The 24,969-nt window shown below is 30.3% G+C and overlaps 1 protein-coding gene across 4 annotated transcripts in view; it reads left to right on the top strand.

The window, feature by feature from the left end:
* Positions 1-24,729, top strand: part of LOC129913863 (uncharacterized) — a 420,354-nt gene extending 395,625 nt beyond the window's left edge. For 2 of the 4 annotated variants that reach the window (XM_055992811.1, XM_055992813.1), the window contains one exon: positions 24,203-24,729. In XM_055992811.1, coding sequence (XP_055848786.1) covers positions 24,203-24,431 — 229 coding nt within the window. In that variant the 3' untranslated portion in view covers positions 24,432-24,729. The remainder of the gene's footprint in view (positions 1-24,202) is intronic. The other 2 variants (XM_055992822.1, XM_055992832.1) reach the window with 2 other exon arrangements.
* Positions 24,730-24,969: the final 240 nt, after the last annotated feature.

Raw genomic sequence — 24,969 nt, 5'->3', positions numbered from 1 at the left:
AAAAAAAAGTTTAAAATTTATCCACGAACTTACTCAGTCCGACGCGTTATTATTATCATTATTCTACTTTTTTTTTTTAAATAAATGCATATTACGAATAAACGAAAGTAAAATTTTATTTTCAATATAAATTCATGAGGAAAAATTCACGTGGGTATAAAAAAAAAAACTAGAGAAGGAGACGATATCATGAATAAGGAATGACAAAATTCCAAGAACTTATATAGCTAGGCCTGTCTCGACTTGTGCGTATACAATCATTATATATAAACTCAAATTGAATAAAGAAACATTTTTTGTTATACTATATTACTACTTAGAAATGCATAAACATTTTTTCCATATAAATACAAAAAAAAGGAAACTCTAAGAATTTTAACACTTAGAGCTTAAATAAAAAAGTTTAATAAAAAAGCGAAACACTTTGTGCAAAAAAGAATGGAAAAATGTTTTTTTCTGAATTTTAATACTTTTTTCTTAACATTTTGGAAGAAAAAGTTTTGTATTTTTCTTTATGGGAGTTTATGAAAGTTTATGTATATTTGGATGATGGACTGAAATAAAACAAACGACCACTTGGACTGGTAATGTCCGAAGGCTTTTCTTTTTTATGTTCCACCTTTGTTTTTTTTTTTTTTTTTGGAAATGGTAAATTATTATCGTAAAAGAGAGATGATTTTTCGTGAGACGTGTGATGCTTGTTTTTACCTACCTCAGACTATGTGATCAAATATTCTCAAGTTAAAACCTTTTATTTAGTTTTTTTTTTAAAGTTTTACAAAAGTGAAAAAAACTTAGCTCATTACTATTTAACTGCAATCATTTGCTTCCGAAAGTTGAAAAATTGTAATGGAAAAAAGTTGGAATTCAAAAAGTGTTTTTGTTTTAAAATATGGACTCTTATATGCATTATAAGTTTTTAAGTCTATTCATAGTTTGAGAAAGGTAGTATTTTAATAATAATGATGTTCTCTTAAAAGTTGTAACAAAAATATCAACTTTAGTCCATATTACATTTTGAAGATGAATGAATGTATTTTGTTCATAATTTCTTATCTTTGTGATTTTATTTTTAGATGAAATAAAATTGAATTATACTACGAAAACCAAACCAAACTGTCGTCGTGCAAAAAAGAGGTTGTCTGTAAAGCCGGTTTACGGACGATGATTTTACGTGATAACGTCGTCAGAAAACAGGTTGTGTGCTTTTGTTTAAAATGAGTCAATTGAAGCGTTTACTTTTTTCAAACAATCATAATTTACAAGAAAAAGCTAAAAAAAAATACCTTTTTTATATTCTCATTAATATAATTTTTTTTATTTTAAAAGCTTACAAAAACAAATTATGCAATTTAAAATCCAAGTTTTTCTTCTTAAGAAAAAACCATTCTTAAATTTTTACAATGCGCAAAAAGTATAAAAATAATTTATTGAAAACAATCATTTTCATCAAAAAAGCAAAGAAAACATGAATTTTTATCTTCTCACGTCATTAATTCCATTTTTTTTTCCCTAACAACCTATAAAAAATTGTATACCATCTGAAAGCTTATTGTCTTAGCTCAAAATATATTTATCGATCAGGAGATATCTAAAAAAAGAGCTAGAATTTTTTGAACTCGATCAACAAAAACATTTATTTTTATGTTCTCAGGCTAGGTAATCAATTTTTTTGTTTGACAACCTATAAAAATATACCATGTGAAAGCTTATTATTTCACCTTTCATATGACGTATCAATTTCATTTCAAAGATGCCTACAAGAGAAGTTAGAATTTTTTAAAGTCAACCATGTCGAAGATTACGGTACTTCCCACACTGGTGGCTGTTCGGGGGGCAACAGATCTCCACTGGTGTTTTGAGCTTTTTCGCAAGTTTCTTGATTTAACATTGCGTAGCTTGTAGTTAGTCTATCGTTATGTGTGATATACCAAATGAAAGGTAATTGTATCAGGATGCTCATAAAAGTTTTATAAAAATTTCTATCTGCTCTTGGTCAAAAGTTATAACCTGTTGAATTCTATAATTTTATTTTACCGTTATCTCAAAATTGTGTTTACGAAAATGATTGAAACTTCGCACACATATAGTCGTAGTCATGGCCTATCATTACTCTTTTATTCCTGTATCTATTAAAGAAAAAAAGATAAAAATTAAAAACGATGAAAATCGGTTACAAACGGTCAAAAAACGTGATTTTTTTAAATTTGTTTTTTCCGTTATTCAGTCAAAACTCACTAAACGATTTCAATTTTTTGCACATGTATGCATAAAGCCAAAACCTACTCTTATAAGTTTGAGATTTTTTGAACGCTCCAAAAAAAAAGCTAAAAATCAAAAATTACCCAAAAATACCCCTAAAAAACAAGGTGTTTTTCAAAAATTCATATTTCGAAACGCAGAGTGTTTGAAAAAAAATTCGTATCAGACGCCTAATTTTGTTTTCCCTCATCTTTCACATGGCATCTTTAGAATTGTAAAAAAAATTTCCTTTGCCCAAAATCATCATTTTGTCATAGCCCCAACACGTATACAACGTACAAACAAAACTTTATAGTTTCAAAATTGTTTTAAAATTTTTTCTTTTTTTTTTTTTTTTTTTATTTACAATAATTAACATGAAGCGATGAGTTGAACAGGGAGAACATTAAGGTCCATTTTCTTCACTCGGAGTTGAACATAACTTGAGAATTTTTAATATAAAAATTCTCAAGTTTTGTTCAACTCCGAGTGAAGAAAATGGACCTAAAAATGTTCTATGCTCTTTTAGATTTCAATGCTAAGTAAAACTGCTCTCTGTTCTATGTTACTTCACTGCTAATTTTCAAAAATGTACTAAAAATCTCGTAAATTCCATATTTTCAATCAAATTCAAAATCTGGAAGAAATTTAAAGAGTAGATAGTTTGCGGCAGTAACTGCTATTTTAAAATGCTTAAATAGCTGGTTTTAGTAGCTGATTTTTGTATACGCTACTCACTGCTATCACTGTTCTTTAACACACTCCTTAATTTGTAGGTCAAGAAATTAGCATAATTTTTTCTGTACCTACTTTTCTCCAAATACCCACATCAAAAGCTAACTGGTCACTGCAGAAATGAATAATCTTCACAATTCGACCTCATGGGTCCATTGTATTAGTCAAACTACGAATAAATTTTATTATGAATAGGGAAAGACTTTTTCGGTACCCCTTTCTGAAAAAAGGGAATTTCAAAATAATTCCTCGAATGAGACAACAAAGTTCTATTAATAGCTGAAAACGAAAAGTTTCTTGGAAGTCTAGTTGCTGATTTATTTGCATACAAACATTTTTTTTACAATCGGAGGCAGATATCAGCGGTCCAAAGTCTCGAAACAATTTCTAGTTTACGATCCGTTCTGGTCGTAGAGAAGTTATTGTTCTTTTTTGGCAGGTTTGTTACCTTGTAATTGCCTGAAATGACACAGTGAACCGGCGCGGCGCCCAAGGCCAAGAGAGACCAATGGGTACAGGGAACTAAGTCCGCCGGTGGACTTAGTTCTCACTCAGCGGGAACGAAACCCACATTAGTAGAATGGACTTAGTTTCCATGCAAGGTGGGAATCTTATACCTCAGAAAATGTATGGTTTTTGTTTACCTTATGAAATTAAATCTCATTTTCAAAAAAGAAGAAGTTAAAAAAGAGGTAAAATAATCGCGGGGTTTGAATTTAATTTTTTACCGAGTCTTGAAAGTTCATTTCGAAATTAGATTTTCAAAATGTTGAAAATGGTGCAGTGCAGTGAACTAACACCCGAGGGGATTAGTTCTTTTTCCCGGTGCGTTCGAATACCAATTTTAAATGGAAATTAAATCTAATCATGGCTTTATTGAGAATCGTGGAATCGGTCCAGGCAAGGTACTATTTATTTAAAAAAAACTGTTGCCTGCCGTTTTAATATATCCTAAGCGAACTGCTCACTCAAATTGCTCAGCTTAGGGCTTGAAAAGACACCAGGCCAGTGCCAATCTCAACAGTTTTTTTTAACTAGAAAGTACTTTTGCCAAAAACCGCGTGATTCTTATGTGATTATTTTCGTTATTTGTAATGAAATTGTTGTTTAAAATTAGTTACATTTCATGTTTTTGAGTGTGTACTAAGTACCCATCAGAGAGTATAGTTCAATCTCACCTTGCATGGAAACGAAGTGGAGTTAATTCCCACTGAGTTAGAACTATGAATCCCGTAAAAAAAATACACTACGATGTTTCGGCAAGTTACCTTAAAAGTTGGTGTGTTCAATTCTCTTTTCAAAAAGGTATAACATTGTTGAGAATATTCCATAAATAACCGAGATAATATTTTTTTTCTTAAGAAATCCGACTTTCTTGTGAGGTAATTTTTCCATATTGTTTTTCTATTCTGAAAGGTTCTGAAAGGGTACAAAACTTAAAAAATATGGACAAATTACCTAATAAAAAGTCTGATTTCTTAAGAAAAAAAATTTTATCTCGGTTATTTATGGAATATTCTCAACAATGTTATACTTTTTTGAAAAGAGAATTGAGCACACCAACTTGTAAGGTAACTTGCCGAAACATCGTAGTGTATTTTTTTTACACTACGGTTCATTGAATTAGAGTCATGTAAAATTTTTTAGTACTTAGTTGGGCAAAAAAGTAATTTTTGCTTTAAAGCTGATGCAGCTGAGTTAAAATTTTTGAATGCATTTGGTAGCAGGGTTATTCAAGGTTCCGTAACAAAAGAAAAAAATCAGAAAACTTAAGATTTGTAGTCACGGCACATGAAAAACCGTCACAGGGTGACCATTTTTTCGACTTTTTTTCAAATGCCCATAACTCACAAAATATATGGCTGCGATTTTTTTATTATTTTTCTGATAACTGTCACCACCTGCCCTATCTACCGTTTTCGTTTCGACGTTAACTTTTGGGCCACCCTGTATACCTTCGTCATCTGCGAAGATGTCTTTTTATACAAGAAAGTGTCCTTGAGATTTGTTAATGAATTTTGGAGAATGAAACTTCTTTGACCTGCATAGAAAGGGGTAGATGTGCTCTAATTTGTTTTTTTTTTTTTTTTAATTTTTATCTCTGGAATAGTATAAATTTCTTGCAGCTACCATTTCAAACGACTCTATTCTTTGCTTGAAGCTGTCCTTCTTCTTTGTTTTTTTTTTTACTTTTGAATTTTGTATATTACACTTTAAGGCTTGAACTTCTACCCTTAATGTGTTGATCTTCCTATTGCTTAAAGTCAAAATTCTATAAGCAAGATAATTTAACAAAGATTCAATTAAATTCAAACTTTTTTTTATAAAATAGGTATATTCTTTTCTTCAAATTTGTTTAAAAACTCAATTCGTCCAAGACCCAATTCAATATTTGATTAAACTAAATAAAAAACCATTCTGTAACTCTTATTTTGTACCAGCAAAATATGTACATACCCTATCCATTCCGTACGCTTTTAATCAAAAGTAATTTTCAAATTAAACAATTTTTTTATTTTAAAAATTTATTTCAAAATGTTCCTCCTCAGACAGGAAGATCTATTTAACACCCGCACTCAATGAGTTATCAAAATTAATTTCGTTCATCTCTTAAATCAAAGTCCTTAATCCTCTGACCACCTTGAAGATAGAAAATAGATGCGAAAACAACGCCAACTAACAACTGTGCTGGTGTAACTTGTAGTTCTTCAACAACCATTCCATATGTATATATAGGTTACTGGAAAATTAATTCAATATATTTTCGAATACCACTGTTTCTCTACTGAATCAACGGAAGCACTTAGCCAATTCGATATTATCTGCCATTTTGTATCCATCTACCAGAAAACAAACTTTATATCCTTAACTTTCATCGACTGTGGATTGGGTTTGTTGTGGTTGGATGGGTGTTGAGAGGGAAACTCAAGCTGCCGACCAAACCGACCAACTGATATACGGTGGCGACCGACGACGACGGATGGGGCGTCAATATGCGGTTGAAATATCCACAAGAATACAATTAATTCAACAGGAAAATGGAGTATGGAATGAATGTGATATAGATCTTTCATTTCCATCCCCTTTTTCGCTAGTAGGTCTGTTGAAAATGAAATCATAAAGCAAAAGGCGCTTTATTTCATTTCACCGGAAATTATTCGATGGAATTTTCAGCAAATTGATATGGAAACGGTCTCTTATTGGAGAGAGCTCATCATATCGTCAGCTCTACCAGAAAAGTAAATAAAATCAATCTGTTTTCATTAACACTAATTAATCAGAATTTGAGATAACCCAGAATAACTGAAATCTAATAAAATTCTACTTCAAATAAACCATCAGTCCAGAGAGTGGTGAATAATTTGAAGATACCCGCAGTTTAAGGTTTTGTTCCTGTCGATGCCCTTTGTACATACATACCTAGCAACAGTTTTAATTTTGAGTAAGCATTGAATTATACCAAAAATTTGAATTTCTACATTCAAATGCTATCTCTTTTAGTTATATGTACTTTTCGGGTCCAAAAAGTGTACAAAAAAATGTAAATTGCAAAATTCAGAAATCCAATTTTTTGCAATATCAGATGAACGGTTCTTTTTACCTTGGATTATTTTAGATAAATTCGGATATATTTAAAATGGAAAAACTCTTAGAATTTTGGGCGATTATTTTGATTTTTTAGTTTAAAATTCGAAAATTAAGGTATATAGAGATACAGATTACAATTTGGGTTGGGCAATTTGCACTTCATATTTTTATAATGTCCTAAAACTGTTAAACATCGCAACCCATGTCAAAAACACATTTTGGGGGTAGTATCATAATAATTTTAAAGTTATGCTTATTTTAACTGTTTGTTAACATTTTCCAGAAAATTTTTTGTCGGACCTAATGCATTTGGGTTCACTTAGCCTAAAAATCAGAGTGGTTGCTTTGTAGGAGCTCTATTTTCTTAGATATTTTCATTTTTCACATTTTGGTGGTATTTTCATACTATTTTTTTTTTTTTTATTTTATTATTACAAGCGTTTTTAAAGTTTTGCTGGAAAAATTTATTTGTAATGTAATGTATTTCGGTTCAGTAAGTAAAATAAAAATACAAACAAAATTTTTTTGAATAAAAAAAAATCTACCAAAAAAAAATTGTATGAATTTCTATGCATTTTCATGTGGGTGCCTATTGTTTCGCCTTTTTTACTTCGATTTCTGTTATTTCGTTTTTGACACAATTATTTTTGATTAGTTCGCTATTCTTTATTTGGGTTTTCATTTACTTCGTATTTCGATCACTTCGCCCAACTAAAACTTCGCCTTGTGTCTTCTTGATTTTTATTATTTCGCATTTTCATAACAAGTGCAATGTGTTGTTTCGCCAAGGTTCATTTCGCTTTTAGTTTATTCTGGCATCTGGTTATTCCGTCTTCAGTTTTGTGGATTGTTTTAGGTTTTGAAGACTTTTGGATTAAAGATAACCCAATCGTTATAATGTTAGAGATCTGTTACCTTTAATTGTAACGAATTCGTTGTTTTTTTTTTTTTCTTTTTTGGGCATTTTTAAAATTAACAGGCATTCAAAACGACGCGAATTATTCGCCACCATTTGTTTCGCCATTTTTTTGTATATGTTAATAGCCTAAGGGCGTTAAAATTCGCGCGAATTTTAACGCCCTTAGGCTATTAACATCCACAAAAAAATGGGCGAAACAAATGGTGGCGAAATAATTGAAGTCCAAGTGAACTAAAGGCGACTTAATTCCAAAACTAAATAATGAAAAAACGAAGTAATCAATAACTAAATAAACCAAAAACGAAGTCATAAGAAAACGGAGTATAAGTTTGTCGAAATAAGGAAAAACGAAATAAATAAAAAAATTAAACAACAAAAATACGAAACAATAAAATAGCGAATCGACTTAGACGAAACAACCAAAACCCGAAATAAGAAAAGCGAAACAAACCATACCCATTTTCATGTATGACTAATTTAAAAACTAGAGCTGTTAGAAAAAAACGTAGGGGAGAGTGGGGCCAAATGTAACACTTTTTTCTAAAATCGATGGTTCTCCTACAAATTTGAAAGTGGGTCAACCAGACCTTTTTTAAATTAAAGACCCATGTTTTAGCTCCAAGATCCATCATAAAAATTTAGCAAAACATAACGGTAATGTTGAAAAATAAAGCTTCCAAAAAAAAAATCGTGTTGTTTCAACTTACCCCACATACGGGGCAAAGTGTAACACATACCGGGGTAGGTTGTACCAAGAACTAAAAATAAGAGAAAAATACCTTTATTTGTTTATATTTATTTATTTTTAATTAATAACAATAAAAACAAACCTCAGTCATGAAATTTTGGTGCAAATTTGTAAAAAGTGGAGCAAATCCAAGATTTCCAGAGAAAATTTGACAGTAGTCTTAAATAAAAGTTATTAAAATTCATAAATTGTTTTATAAGCTTTATGAATTCAAGTGGTGGTTCAAAAATGTGTTTCCAATTTCAAAATAAATACAAATTCAATTACAAGCATTCATATTCAGGGTTGTAAATTATATTAGGTAAACAATTTTTCAGTATAGGTAGGTTTTTACATGGTACAACTTGCCCCGGAAAAATGTTACAACTAGCCCCAGCATGAAATTTGGCACATAAAATCAATTAAAAAAAAGCGAAACTGATATAGACATAACATATACACGCAATTTGAGCCAAAACACAGTTGCATATAACAAAAAAACACTTAGCACTCTATCTTTTTCGGGTAAAGAGGTAGACCAAAAATAAAATTTAAAAAAAAAGTTACAAACATGCATTTTTTGGGCACCACTAGTGTAACTTCTAACCCTGTCGTCTAATCTTCATTTGAAGAAAATGTGCCGGTAGATATGCAAAAATTGAGCATTTTTCTCCTTTACGCGTTTCTTAATATTGAAAGGAACATCGCTTTTTTTAGCTGTTAATTCTTACCCCTGTTACATTTAGCCCCACTCTCCCCTATGTTGTTTTCGGAATCAGCACCCTAAAACTAGTAAGAAATGATAAGCAACGGTCTGGAAAATTTTTGTGTGTTGAGCAGTGTTATGTTATAAGAATATCATTGTTAAAAGGTGTGTTTTTTTAGTGAAAACAAAAATTGGTGGGCCACCCTAATGAAATTTCGTAAAAACATTGCATTTGGGATAGAAAGCAAGAAAAAAGAGTTTTCAAAAAAAAAATTTGCATGAAATAGTGTTTTTTTCGACGGTAAAATCTCTAATTATTTTCATTATTTTCTACTTTAAACTGCTTCTCCCAAAAAAAAAACCTTCCCATTATTTATAAGTATAATTTATGATGAACTAATTTAGTACCTCATTAATAAGAACAAAACCTCCGCAGTCTCAATGAATGAACAGTCTCACGCTTTTCAAAAGAGTATGAAAAACCCGATCTAAAGCTCCCGAAAGAAGAAAATACGGCCGCAAAAAGAAAATTATGAGTCGCCTAAAAGTTCAAATCAATCAGGATTCCGATACTAACATACGATTTTATAAACAAGCTTCTTTGGAAGCCCGCTCAGCAATTTAATAAAATATAATTGTCTTTCTAAAATATTTCCGCAATTGCAATAAGTGTTGAATATCGTTGTTGTTCTAACCTTCTAAGAAGAAGAAGTCAAAGCTCTGAATTAATCGTTGATTTTCTTCCTCGGTGTATCCATCAGAAGCAACCACTTCTTTTACTTAATTCAAAAAATATATTGAGTAGTAGACCTGGTACATTAATGTTTTTTTTTTCGTTATACATAATGTAAATGCACCAAAGAGAACCTCTGAACTTTTTGAGTTTCCTAACACAAATTGTAAGCATGGACAACAGAACAACTTTAACCCATTGAGGTTCGAAGTTTTCAAAATATTAACTTTTAGGAAGCTTCGAGTACTTATGTGAGAATATGTGAAATAGTAAAATTCGTTTACCCACAATTCAAAAAAAAAAAATCAGATTTTTTGTCTACATACAACATACGTACAACACCCTATATAATGACTGAATTTCTTGTGTTGATGGAAATTGTACCAGTCCTTCATGAAGCACTATTGATTGCACAATATCAATCCCGGTGGGGAAATGACAAGAGGACAGAAACTTGAAATCTGTTCGAAAGCTATGGAATGACAATTTCATCGTCACTATTTCCTTCACCGCTGACTGCCTCCTATCATTGTAATCCTTGTGTGTCTGCATCATCAGTCGATTCATTTGATTCTTCGTGACTATTATCGACAATTGGAACCTTGAACACTAACTTGTTGGTATGGGAACTAGGTGAAAACTAAAGGGGATGTTTTGTAATTTTCAGCCTTTGCATTGCGCTTTTATGGCCAAACGAATGATTTTTACGTGAGTTTTTCCGTCGCAGCCGCACCGTGTTGAATTCGATTTGTCAAATTTATTTCATTTTCCCACCAATGCGACCCATAAAATAGCAAATTGTAGGAATTAATTCGTTTAGACGTAAAAAATATTTGAACTGCGAACAACTCTGTTCACTCCAATGACTTGGGTTAATGTCGTCCTTGAAAAACGAACAAAAATAAAATCGATCCTTATTTAAAGTTTAAGTCACGTTTATGAGATGAAATTGAATTAATGCATTTACGGGTGGGATAACAATAAGATGTCGATTAGTCGAGTTTTTTTCTGAACACATTTTTTTTGTAAAAGCGAAAGACGCAATGTTGTCATTTTTTTTTTTTTTTTCATTTTATCCTTGATTTCTAATTTATTCAATTAAAATTAACATTCGTGCGTGAAGGTTACAGAGTAGTTGAATTACAAAATAAATGTAAGAAATAAGAAATAAAAGATTGACAACTAATTTGTCAGTCACCAAAGATTGTGAATTTTAGATTTTGCAAAGTCTAGGGAAAGCTAATGAAATTAGTCTGATGATAAATGAGATGTTTTGTGTGAATCTGAATGTTTTGAAGTGATTTGTCAAGGGAGAACTACCCTAATTAAAAGGTTAATTTAATCAAGTTGAAATTTTTGTGTCTCTCTTTTGCTCTTATAAGTTAGCTATATAATATTCAAGAAAAAAGGAACATACTTTTTGAATAAATACATATGTTTGTGAATTAGATAACACTGTTTGCAACTAAAAGCATTAGCTTTGTGTTTTACTAATACAAAACTTCTTTCAACTTCTTTTGTTTAATGGTCTTCAATCAAAGCTGGCGAAATCAATGTTTTGAAGAATGAGGAATTAATATTCAGAGCAAGGAGCTTTGAAACCATTTTAAGCAGTAGTTTCCTAGGGTAATTCTTTATTGAATCATCACTGGTGTCATGAAAAAGTTTAAACGAAATATGATTTATTTTAAAATTTAATCATTCACAAAGAACTCTTATAATGATTATGTAAAAATGAAAAGAAAAAAAAAACGTAATACAATAATTGGATGCATACAAAATTTAAATATTTTTAAAATTCCTGAAATTTCTCAGGAAACTGGTGAACTGAAAGAAGTAGAACTATTTTTGACAATTAAAATAGTCATTTCGAGACAAATTGCATTGACTATTTGAATAGTCACGGATAGCAATTTTTAACTTTTAAAAATAGTAATCCCGATTTTACTATGTAGATAGTATACAAAAATAGTTATAAATGAATATTTTTTTCTCAGAATGCGCTTAAATAATTTAAAAAAAAAGTTGTTCGTGGTTGATTTTATTTCGGAAAATGCATAATGATACAATTAAAAAATAACAATTTTAACGTGGACATATCAGTCGACAAACCTTTTTTAAAGTGATTCTTCCAATTTTTTACTTGCATACTACATATAAGGCAAGTATTGGTTTCGTGTAGAAAAAAAAATTCGAGGTTTTAATCAAAACCAACATTAGGATAATGGAGAAGATCGAAAAAGTGGTTTTCGTCATGCCGTCCCTCGTCGGTCTGTGCGTTCGTGAGTCCATCTGTACATCGGGCTAGGGCCTAAACGGATGGCTGAATTTGCTTGAAACTTGGTACAGATGATTTTTACGTAATTCCCATACCCATTTTTTGTATTTTTTTAATATCTCTTTTTTAAGGCATATCTCTCATATAACGTTTTCGAGGTATTGCAATTTTCTCGAAAACGGCTCTAAAGATTTCGATTAAATTTGGTGTACGTTATACTCTTATTGATTTAAATAAAACTGCGTTTATATTTTTTCTCAAAAAATTCGAAAAACGGAAAAATGGCTTTGCCGTTTTCCAAAAAATGACATATTTTTTAAGTTCATATATTTCATCAAAGCATAAGTCAATTTTATTAAAAATTTACAGACAGCATTTTGAAGTTTCAAATGTAAAAAAAAAATTTGTTAAGTTTAAAAAAAAAAATTTTTTAATTTAACTTTTTTAACATTCAATTTTTTTTTTTATTTTTTTTTCTCGACACTAAACAAAATCTTAAATTTCCAATAAATATTTAAGATAACAATACTTTGGACTACAAGAGCAAGTACGTGCGACCCAGTAGTGCATTTTATTCAAGTTGTTTTTGCATATTTTTTAAACCAAAAATTCTTATAAAAGATTATTTGAAATTTTAGGAAAGTCAACCTGACAGCACAACTTGAGCAAAATCTTGACTTATAAATGCAGCAAATAAAATCCGATTGGACGAGACCATAAGCCGAGACTGCCGGTTACCGGTAGGGGCTTAAATATGCACAATTTATTTGTAGAAAAATCTACATACTTGCAAAATAATGTTTTTTGTCTGAAAAGTCCATAACCAAAATTCATTTTTTTATCCCATTATTACAAGAACTTCGTTACTAGTTCTGTGTTAAAGATAGGATTATATACTCATATTTTACCTCAAAATCTATCAAAAGTTGTAAATATTCATACTTAATTTTTTTTTCGTGCCAGAAACCAAATTTTTTTTTGTTTAAATTAAAACAAATTTTCTTTTGTAGTGTATCCTTCTCAAAATTGCCCCTCTTCTCTTCTTAAACAATAGAAGCTTAATATGGGAAACCGATGAAGTTACGAATACCAGAGTTACGGGCGACAGAGTTACGAGCGTCAAAGTTACGCGAAACCGAAGTTACGAAAAACTAGAGTTACGAATTCTAAAGTTATGTTAAGCTATGACATGTGATTTTTGGGTTGGCAACAATTGCGAGGAACGACATGGAATTATGGAAATACAAACAAGAGATTAACATTTTTCTCATTGGTCAGAACTAAATGAGTAAAGCGAAAATGGGTGTTATTTAAACTTGTAAAATTATTTTGATTGGATATGTATAGATATACATATATGGTTTTGTTTTTGTGAGAAGATCGCAAAAACGTTGAAATAGAAAAAAAAAACATAAGTTTAATTATGTAAGTTTGGGGGACATAATTGAATTTAACTTCTTATTTGTCAAACTAATATTGCAAATACGTATTTTTTTTTTCTATTAATTAATTCATAGCGTATTTTGTAATACCCACTTTGTTATTATTTATATTAAAATAATAACCAAACCACCCATTTTTTTACAGACGTCATTTTGGTGTGGTGAACTGTTGTTGCAATTGTTGCCAACCCAAAAATCACATGTCATAGCTTAACATAACTTTAGAATTCGTAACTCTAGTTTTTCGTAACTTCGGTTTCGCGTAACTTTGACGGCCGTAACTCTGTCGCGCGTAACTCTGTTATTCGTAACTCCGTTACCATTTCGCTTAATATGCATCTTCGGATATCACCGTGGTAGTTTCATTTTTCCTGTTTTCCACAGTTCACTCGGGCGTATACGTAACAAAAAAATAAATAAATAAAATAGTTGATTTTAGAAATTCATTTACATATTTTGTATGTAATTTTATTAAAATGAATAGATATTAAAATTTATAGATTTCTTTAATAAAAAAGGTGAAAAATAGTCCTCCAAAACTCAAAAAAGTGAAATCTTTAAATTTGAAAATGTTCGTTGCAAAATTATATCATTTTTAAATTGCATTATTCTCTTTTCGACAGATAACCAAAGAGCTAAAGAAATAATTTGTTTTTCTTTTTTGTTTTTTTTTTTCTGTTAAAATTATAAGATCTTAACGAAACGGTTTTTACTTAAAATTCAATAATAATGTTTTCACAAAAATATTCAAACACACTTGTATAACATTTAAACTTGAATACCTTATAGCCACTATATATGGTCTACAAAAACACTCTAAAACTTTATCCATTAAATTTCTATCCACATCCTTACCATGTGAAGCTTAAAGTTGTTGTCTGTTTATGGCAAAATCATATCAATTTTATATTCATTTAAAAGCAAAGCAAAAATAAAAATAACTAAAAACGATTGAAACTACAAAGTGCCTTTCCATTTTATTTCTCTCTCTCCGTCCGTCCGATTACTTTTTCCAATTACTTTTTAACACTCTCAAACTATCTTGCACACAGCTTGGCCACAGCATTTATTTAACACTTAAACGAGAAAAAGTGTATATATTCCCAACAATTGCTAAACCAAAACTCTCAACCTGCATCAACTTTCTCTTCTATCCTATATATACTCGTACTCGTTACGTTACTCGTATTAAGGACATCCGTAAAACGTAAAAACGAACAGTTTATCCTTTTATGTATTTAATTATTTAAAACGATGCGATCTGTATAGGAGCTTTTTCGAGATATCTCAGCTTGAAGTAGCCCATAATAAGTTTTTTTTTTCTCACCTATGTGTTGTATATACAATGAATGCGGTGCTGTGATGGTTGTGGTGCACTTAAATTTATTCGAGTCCATATCTCAGAAAATGTATTGCTGATGAAAGTCACCTCGGGGGCATTATTAACTCTCCATCTTCTATAGAATGACAGGTGCCGACAGAGTTCCGATATTCTTGTCGTCATCGTCCTTCTTCTTATATACTTTTGTGCTGTTTTTGTGCTCTATAGACCGAACACATTAGTTTTCAAATTGATTACTACAAAAACAACAATTCAAACAGAACAGAATCTAGAACTTGGAAATATTAAGCCTCAAGTGAACATACAAAAATAAAACAATTTATAACATTACGTGGCATGAGAAGGATTCCTTTTTACCATTTTGAATGCCAACTTATGTACGTAAGGTTGCCTCCTGCTTCATATACATATATATACAGACAAAACTACCACCATGGGGAGTAGTGGATATCCGCTGAGTTGGCATTGCGGCATAGTGTTCATGAATGAGTAGGCATAGTTCCGCATTTACCAGGCTTAATAGTCTCCAATTGAAACAGTAAATTATTCTTTATTTGTTGGTTCAGGGAAATGTCTGTTACAAAAGGATGAATAACGCATAGGATAGACCCAATTTTTGTTTTAGATGAGCAATTTTAAAACTTGGATTGTGGAATTGAAAAAAAAAAAAAAAAAAACAGTTACCGGGTAGTTACATAATTTATTCACAGAAGTTTTAGGAAGAATAGTATTTGTTAGTGGTGCCTTCATAGTTAGAAAAACAGATTCTTAGCAAATCAGTTCAATTGTACCTTTAATGATTTATAAAGCTACCTAATTTTAAAATTTAATAAGACGAAAACTAATTATGCAGTGGATTCAAATAGAATTTTGACGTCGGAATGAATGCCAATTTGCACAAAATTTGAACTGGCAAAAACTTCTTTAGGCAAAATATTAAAAAATTGAAATTTTATCAGACACCAAGATCAGCTTTCTATAACTTTTAACATTGTACCTGAAGATATATCGTTACTTAATCAGATCAATAATAATTAAAGAAGAATAAGCTTATTGTTTCTAACGCTGCACTTTGACAGACATCTTTAATAGCTTGGCATTTCAGGTATGAATAAGAAATTGATTTTGCAAAAATGGAAGCAATTGGATAAAATGTGCCTTATTAAAGATATTTTTATATCAAACTCCAATAAAATTCCAATAGATACAAAAAAAAACAATTTTCATTTTAAGTTTTAAAATTTGAGTAAATTGGTAGTATTGTTTTATACGTAGTCTTCGATCGTAAGAGGGTGTGGGTCACTGTGGCGTATGTGGAACATATTTTTATGGAAAAATATTCATGCTATTCATGTATAACTATATGTAATTGAGTTGATCTTTTGTTAGTATATTCTGTGACATCCATCTCAAATGGTTGATTTGGTCACATCACAAGAAGATAAGCATTAGCAAGTAGAATTCAGCACTTAAGTGTCACTTAAGATTTTGTAAAAAATAATTCCAGCTAGAGTTTAAATATCAATGGATTAAATGTTATAGAAGCTTTTTTATGGGTACACAAAATTTATAAAAATTATTATGCAATAAGAAGTTGAAGCCTTCAAAAAACGATTAAGATGGATATTAAAAGACTTTGTAATAATACCTTAACAAATTAAAGTGCGGTTTCAAGAACTTGCTCTTGTAGTTCAATTTGCTTAAATTTCAAAAACTTTTTATATAAAAGTTTAAACATGTAACTTAAAAAAAATGTTTAAAGATATGAACTCCATTAATTTCCTTCATTAAGTTGCATTTAACAACAACAAAAAATGCGAAATTCATTGAAATGGAAAATGGAATCAGTCGTTTGCAAGAAAGTCAAAAAAATAATTCTTTAAGAATAGTAATGATTTCCAAAAAAAAAAAAATGTTTCATCAGAAGAAAGAACTTACTCAAAGATTTACACTTGATTTGAATTACTTCATCATAGCCATTTACGAATTTCAATATGACAATTTGGCAAAGTGACATTAGACTAAGTTTGAAAAGTTACCATTTTTACCACATTTTTTTATGTGACTATTTGTTTTGAAATTTTCGGAAGTATGAAATGGTTTTAAAAAAACAGTTGAGAAACAAATGAAAAATGTATTTTCTCATAAGTTGTTTTTTACAAATCGCAACGTATCACAAAAACTACAGACGTTTAAAGCAAAAGATTAATGCTAAAAAGTTTTCCTTGTAAAATGGATGACCGGAGTAACGACAAACAACCCCCTTTTTTACTAATTAGTCCCCCAACCTTCCATGACAAAAAAAATACTAAATATTTGCATCGTTTTACACTGTAGAGTCATTTGGAATAAGATTGCGCAGTTGGTAAAAGCGCGCACTGCTTATTTCTCGAGTTGTGTCCAAAAAAAATTAAAACGAAATATGAGGAAATCAGCGCTTAGTAAGGCGTCAATAAGTGACGATCTTCGCGAGTGTGTGCCCAGCTCCATTTTATTTTAAAAGAGGGTTTAAAAAACCCGGCTAAAAACAAAAAAAAAAAGTTATGCTGGAAAAGTGTGTGGCGTCGGCGTGGCAGCATTAGATACCGAGAGCAGCATTTATTTTTGAATAGTGCATATTTATATTTGATTTTAGTCAAAAAATTTGTTAGACTTTGTTTTATTTTATTATAAATTTCATAAATAGAAAAAAAAGTACCTTTGTGGGTAAAATAGCGCACAAAAGTGTGGGTAAGAGCGCGCACTTCTGCCCATATTAAACTTTTCTTTTTTTTAATCTGATTTACAGTACAGAGAATTTTTAAACTTGAATCTTGACAAACGAAGGCTGTTATTCATGAATTCCAAAAAAGGAAGACTCCGATTTAGTTAGAAATATTTTTTGTTTGTTTTGTTTTATAAATAAAGTTTTTGTATTTGAACTTAATTTGTTTTTTCTTTAATAATACAGTCAAATAAGGAGAAAAAAGGGGTAAATCTCGGAATGAATGTTAGTAGAAATTTTTTTTGCTCAATATCTTCCTTTTGCCATTCTATAACATATCTCAAAAGTCTAGAAAAATCTCATGTCCGCTTGTCGCGATTTCAAGGTCAAATCGCGAAATGGAGATTTTCAAAATTAGCAAAAATAGGCTATGGTATTATATACACATATGATACATGATTTCAAGGTATTTTTTAAGGCTAATTTTTTCATTTTAATCTTTGTTTGGATATTCTTTAACTACCCTCAAAAATCTAAAAAAAATCTCATGTCCGCAAGTCCTAATTTTCTTGGTTTGAAGATAAGGTGCAGATTTTAAAAAATTGAAAAACTACACTTCAGATATTTGTGTCAGATCAACATGAATAAGGTGCATTACTTTTCAGGGATGGTCAGGCTGACTTGTTTGTGAGTTTTGTTGGAATAAGTGTTAAAAAATACCTTTAAATCATGTCGCTTATGTTGGTATACATATAAAAATTTAAACTTTTCTTATTAATTTTTTAAAATCTGCACCTTATTTTCAACCAAGAAAATTAGGACTTGCGGACATGAGATTTTTTTTAGATTTTTGAGGGTAGTTAAAGAATATCCAAACAAAGATTAAAATGAAAAAATTAGCCTATTAGCACTTATTCCTAAGATGAACAAGAATCTTCTTTAGTGCATATCCTAAAATTTGCCCCTTCATCAAAAAATACAATTATTTCGTAGGTATATATATTTTTTGTAATGGATTGTTTTGATTTTTAATAATGATGGATTCTAAAATCTTCATGCAAAATTTGGTTCATCTACCATAACTTTTAAGGGTTTTTCGGCAGTAAGTTTGCAACTGTTATAATAATATGAGTTGACAGATGAAAAACAGGTATAACTTTTTCCAGAGACGTCAGATTGTCTTGATTTTAGATTTTTTGGAATTAGCATTAAAAAATACCTTGAAATCATGTATCATATGTGTATATAATACCATAGCCTATTTTTGCTAATTTTGAAAATCTCCATTTCGCGATTTGACCTTGAAATCGCGACAAGCGGACATGAGATTTTTCTAGACTTTTGAGATATGTTATAGAATGGCAAAAGGAAGATATTGAGCAAAAAAAATTTCTACTAACATTCATTCCGAGGTTAAACCCTTATTTGACTGGATTATAATATTTTCATTCATTTAAGTGAAAACTTGGAACTTTTGAAAGAAAGTTTTGTTTAACCTAGGTGATCCTACCCTGACTTAGGGGCAAGAGTGCGCACTTTGATTTCATATGGTTTTTGTTTTGAATCATATGAAACATTTAAACTAAAAAACTTTTTTTTGTGTTTTCTTGTTCACAAAATATAGGTTTATCAAATGTAAAAAAATTTATGCTGATATCTCTTACAGAATCTTCACAATTTTGCCTTAAAGTGAAAAGTGCGCGCACTTACCCCAACCGACTCTAGATACTTCAAAGACCAGTGGTCCATATTACCCTCTACTTTATGTTGTAACAATTTTTTTTTTTTAATTTAAAACTGAACTTTTATTTCAAGTTAAAATCAATGTTTGAGCATTAATTTCTTGTGTTTTATTTCCAAATATAGTTTGATTGGTGGTCCATATTTCCCTCTTTCTCTATTTTATATAAGGTATTAAATAAAACGTTTCTTTTAAGTTTTTGTTTTTAGTTTAAATTCATGCACATATCACATTGTTAAATGTTCTCGGTAAATTTAGATATTAGCCCCAGGTACGAGTATATTTTTATCAAAACTCCTAAACAACAAAATTTAATATTTTCCACATTTTCCCAGGATGTTAACTATATTTTTTTTTTAATCATATTATTTTTTTATGGCAGCACATTTTTGTCGATTAAAATTGCTGAAGCTGTGATGACAATGACAACTATATTTTCCTATTTTTCAATTCATCCACTGTTGACACAGCTTTTATGAAATTGTACCTAAATTATAATCTAAATGCGGTAGCAGTAGAAAATCCCTCAAAATTACCACAAAAACACATGCCTTGCCTCAGCCAGCACCAGCATATTGTTTGCGTGTCCAGTCCAACTTTGATGTGTGTGTGACAATTGACGACACCTTATGTTGCCTTTGCCTGCAATATCAATATTTTGACGGTTGGAGTGTCTTTTTTTTATTTTTCATAGTTAAATGCAAATTGACGCACGTTTCCATCACAATAATTCGAACAACTCTGTCAATTTACCTAACGTTTTGGCCATCTTTGTCATATAAATGATGAATGGATGTTTATAACGACAGTAGATTTGGCCATTGGCTCCCTCTCCCAATTTTGTATAGTTTTTGATCAAATCAATGAAAACATCACGAACGACTGAGGCGGAACACGCGTAAATTGGACCATTTCATATAGGTAGATTTTTTTTTTGTAGAATGGTCAAGTCTATATATTATGGAATATTGAGGTAATTTGAAAACGAAATATTAGGATACTTTATTTAAAAATTTGGAATTTAAAAGGAATTTTCTGGTGTCCTATCCGGTTCGGTGCGGTCCACACATACTCGCTCGCCGCCGGTGTCCAGTCCACCACCACCACGTAGAGGCATGTGGACGCTGTACGCGTTGGTGTGGCACTTGTGGGAATTGCAATGAGCAGACTTAATTGAATTTGTGTTTGTTTGGAGAGAATGCTATTAGTGGGCATTTGTGGAAATGCCAAATGACAACATTGCATTGTTGATGATGGTCACTTTGTTGATGATGAAATTTTAAGTTTTTCAATTGAATATTGTGCAAAAATTTAAATTCTTTTTGTGATATTTTTGATTGCTTTTTCGAGAAAATATAATTGTTTTTTTATGGATGGTATAATTTTTTGTTTCATTTTTTATGAAAAGTAAATTAACAATAACAAATAAAATCGTCATGATGACGCATTTCAGTAGATAAATAAGTAACACGAATATTAAACTGCATCAGGAGGTAGGAGTTATGTATTTTTTATTCAAGATAACACTTGTTACCACATAAATAAAATGCGTGCGACCCAGGCACGAACTTGCTTTTAGGATTCAAGTTTCTAAAATTTGTAAGAGTTTTTCTATAGAAATTTAGAAAATTTATATGAAAAAAAAAATTGTTTTTCAAAGGAAAAAAACAACAGCTAAAATCAAATTGAGCTTCAAAACAAGTAGATATGCAATTGGATTTCTTTTATTAAGATGCATTTTTAGAACAAAAAAAAAATCAAAACCATTAGAAGAGTTTTTAAAAAAATTAATTTTTAATTTAATTTTAAATTTTAATTAAAAAAAAAAAACAAGTTCTAAAATAAAATTGGTATGCCATTTCGTACTAATCAATATCTTAAATCAAAATTTCAAAAAAAAATTAATGTCCCGTTTTCGAAAATTTGAATTTTCAAAAAAAAAATTCATTTTTTTTTTTTTTTTAATCCATAAATAATTTTTTTTTTTAAATTTTATTTTTGATTTATATTATTATTATATAAATGCTATTGTATAAAAAATTTCGTTGAAACTGGCAGAAAATCAGTTATGAAAAAAATTGTTCTAGTTGTCCCAGGGTCGGACTGGCCATATAACTGACTTGACGATTGCCACCAGGGTCTTCAGTTATCTCAAAATTTCAAAATAAAAATACATAAAGAACATGTAAAAAACAAGTACAAACACAAATTTCAAACAAAGAAAAGGGGCCCTTTTAACAAATGCAGGCCCTTACTCTAACTTTTTGAAAGTTATATTTATAATTATATAAGAAGTTAAAAGTTTTGGGGCCCGAGGGATGTACAATTGGACATACACTTGTACCGGGGTAGTGCCCCGGGGCCCCCACGTGTATATTCCAGGGCCCCACGTTAGATCGTATTTAGGGAAGAAACGGGATGTAAGAAATAAACAACGAAACAAACAGATACCTATATGATGCGCACTCAGTTTAATTATTTTCACCTAAGATATCTATCTTAAAGACTTGAATCAACAGAAACAGGATACAAATTAAAGGGTTTTTCGCGTACCGTACTTGTCCTCGGGTCTTGCTTGTACCTAGCATTATTGGACCCCTGTACAAATTAAATGGGTTTTTTAAATTCCAAATACAAACTTAAATTATTTTTTATTCCAAAATCGCAGGCGATCTTTTGTGAGCTTTTCCACACAGGGGCCCCAAAATAAGTAAAAGGGTATCCTTTTGGATGTCTGCAACATGTTTTTTTTTTTCACCAATTAAATTCGTAAAGAAAATGAGAGCGAATGTTTCCGGTTTCAAAAAAAACTCTGAGTTTCTGAATGAATGCAAACAATCCGAACTAAAATTCAGAACATCAAATTGAATTAAAATTCAGAACATATGGAAATAAAAAAAAGTTTTTAAAAGGAAAGAACAAGTCTCATAAACCTTTTTTTTATAAATTAATACAGGATTATTTTATAATTCTTTTGTCTATAAGTCCAAAACTCACGGACCCTTAGTATTAGACTCGAATCTAGCAAAACTCGACTTAAGCCAAAGGAAAAAATAATATTTAGTAAAACATACATCTAACTTCTAAACTTGGAATCGGATAAGAAACAGTTCACCTGTAAGTCAGCTATTACATGAAGCCTCAAGAGGCTTGACTCTTTTTTCTAATTTTCTTTTGATAATCATTCTGTGAGGCGCGTACTATTAAACGATGCCTATTGAGTCCAGGACTCAAATTTGACATTTCTCTTTTGATTTAAAATTTGTTGTTGTTGTATTGCACCAAGAAGCAAAAAGAAATGAAAGAGAATGTTGAAAAAAAAGAAAAGTGGAAAAAGAAACGTCAAAAAAGAGTCTCAGAATTCCGACCCACGACTCTCTGGTCGGATAATTTTTTGTTTCATCTTTTTTCTCTTTTGCACTCATTACGTTTCAAAAGAGGCGCGCCTCTTGAGGCTTCATGTAATAGCTGACTAACTAAGTCGATTTTAAAATCATAACGTTATTTAAATTTGGAAGTGAGATGTATTATGTATATTTTATTTTTTGTTAAAATAAAGTTATCGCTAAATTCGGGTCTATAACTGAGGGCTATTGTCTATTTGCAGTTGCAAGTTCAAAAATTTGAAAATCATTATACAGGAAGTTATTCCGCTTTTTATTAAAATTGTCAAATCTATGAAGAATTTTCAACTTTTAAAAATTAAAAATAAATAAATTCCGTACATTTTCTTAAAAGGAAAAATAAAGACAACAAAGGCCCTCAACTAAAGACTTGCACCGGTCGGTGCCCCAGCAGCTCAACCTACTCCTCTTGGGGCTCTGTTCCCATACTCTATTTATAAAGTTTTAAGATGTAATTTTTAAAATTAGAGACCTCAACAGAAAGATGTGTTGGAAAAATATATGCAAAAATTAGGTTAAGAAACACCAAAAATCTTTATAAAAGTATACTTTCCTTTTCCGAGCCAAACGAAAAATAAAAATTTTTTTGGTATCTATTGTAGGTAGCTTTTTTTTTAGTTCCTTGGAGCTGTGGCTCGGCGGGCCCCTTTTATCATTTTGCCACCCGGGCCCCTATGCCTCAGTCCGACCCTGAGTTGTCCCGTTGGTTGAATTTCATTTTACTTGAAGAAAAAGTACAAATTAGTAGAAAAACTATATTGAGTTATAAAATTAACATTATTTACATTTATACAAGTTTGAAACCCAAATTTGTATTGAATTGTTTGCAAATCACGGTAACATTGTTCGTTATCTTGGTAACGCAGTGGTATTATAAAGTTTTAAAGCTGATTTTTGGTAATAAACTATTGAGAATATTTAATTGAAATTCATTTTTCTGTGATTTAACTTCATAGGAGACTTACGTTGTTCCTAAAGTTTCAAATAGGAATATCAGAGAGCTTATTTTATATGATTCAACAAATAAAATAGAAATTTGCGGTACAGTAACGCAGTTGTTTGGTTTTGATCACTTTGTGTTTAAACTGTCATAAATATAAAAATATCATTTAAAACATCGGTGCAAATGTTATTTTATAATAAATTAAACTATAACCATTCTATGTCATCTAAAATATATATGAAAATATATTGATAACAATTTCCATTTTTTCGCCAAATAACGCTACACGCTACATACCAACTTTGATGTTGATCATTCCATCCGTTCAAGCTGTAGCTTCGTATACAAACAGCCAGACTGTCTTGCGGGACCAACTTTTTTGGCATTCTCTATCATCGTAAGAACTAAGAACTAAAGAAACTTATCTCCAGAATGTCTTTCTTTCATTTTGTTTAAGATAAAAAGAAACACTTACGTTTTTAGACCTCAAAACATCCAACTTGGAGAGAAGTGGACTTAACCCATTATTACTCTGAACGCCTGATATATCGCAAGTAAAAAAAGCGTTTACTTACATTTCATGGTGACAATGTATTCAAAACCACAAATTAATTAAACAAAATAAAAAACTGCATTTTACCTCTCTTTTCTTTACCAAAAAAAATAAAACTAAAAACAATTAAATTTTTTTTCTTACAGCACCCCAAAAGGACTCGAAGATGTTTCATCATATCCAACATTATTTGCTGAATTACTAGGAGAAGGCTGGTCTATTGATGATTTAACCAAATTAGCTGGTGGTAATTTTATACGTGTAATGTTAGAAGTTGAAAAAATTCGTGACATCAAAAAGACAAATGGTGTTAAACCATTTGAAGATCATCCAAATTTCCGTACTGACGATCCATATAATTGTACATCTAGCTAATTAATTACGACCCAATCGGAATTGGGAAAATAATTACAAAAATAAAAAAAAAGTAATACATAATATAGTTAGTTTATAAGAGTTTGTAATAATTTAAAATTAAGAATCTTTATTTTTATTTAATAAAAAAAAAAAAGAAAACTAATTAATAATAAATTTTACTGTGGTGCGAATGTAAGGCGTACTTTAGATATAATACCCAATTCCAGTGCCTCTATCAATTTGGAATAAAAACTAAATTATAATAAGAAAAAGATTATAATGAAATACCTTCTAATAAGATATTTTTTATAATTTTGTTTTTCTACCGTAGGTATAAGTGTCTATTGAGTTGAATTTCGGTTTTTTTTTTGTAACTCAAACCCATTAAATAATAGCCCAGTCATTTTAGTCATTTTTAAGCCCAATCTGCGGAAAAATTCCTACTGGGCTGAATTTTGGTATACAGCTTAATGACGGCTTTGTTATGAAGATGTGAAAAATCGACATTGATATCGTGTCCGCGTTAAGAGTTATAGGGGTCAAAAGGTCACAAAAA

The sequence above is a fragment of the Episyrphus balteatus genome, chromosome 1, assembly GCF_945859705.1.
Source record: "Episyrphus balteatus chromosome 1, idEpiBalt1.1, whole genome shotgun sequence".
Classification (NCBI taxonomy): Eukaryota; Metazoa; Arthropoda; class Insecta; order Diptera; family Syrphidae; genus Episyrphus; species Episyrphus balteatus.
Note: the sequence above shows the minus strand (reverse complement) of the source record. Positions and strands in the feature narration are given on the sequence as shown.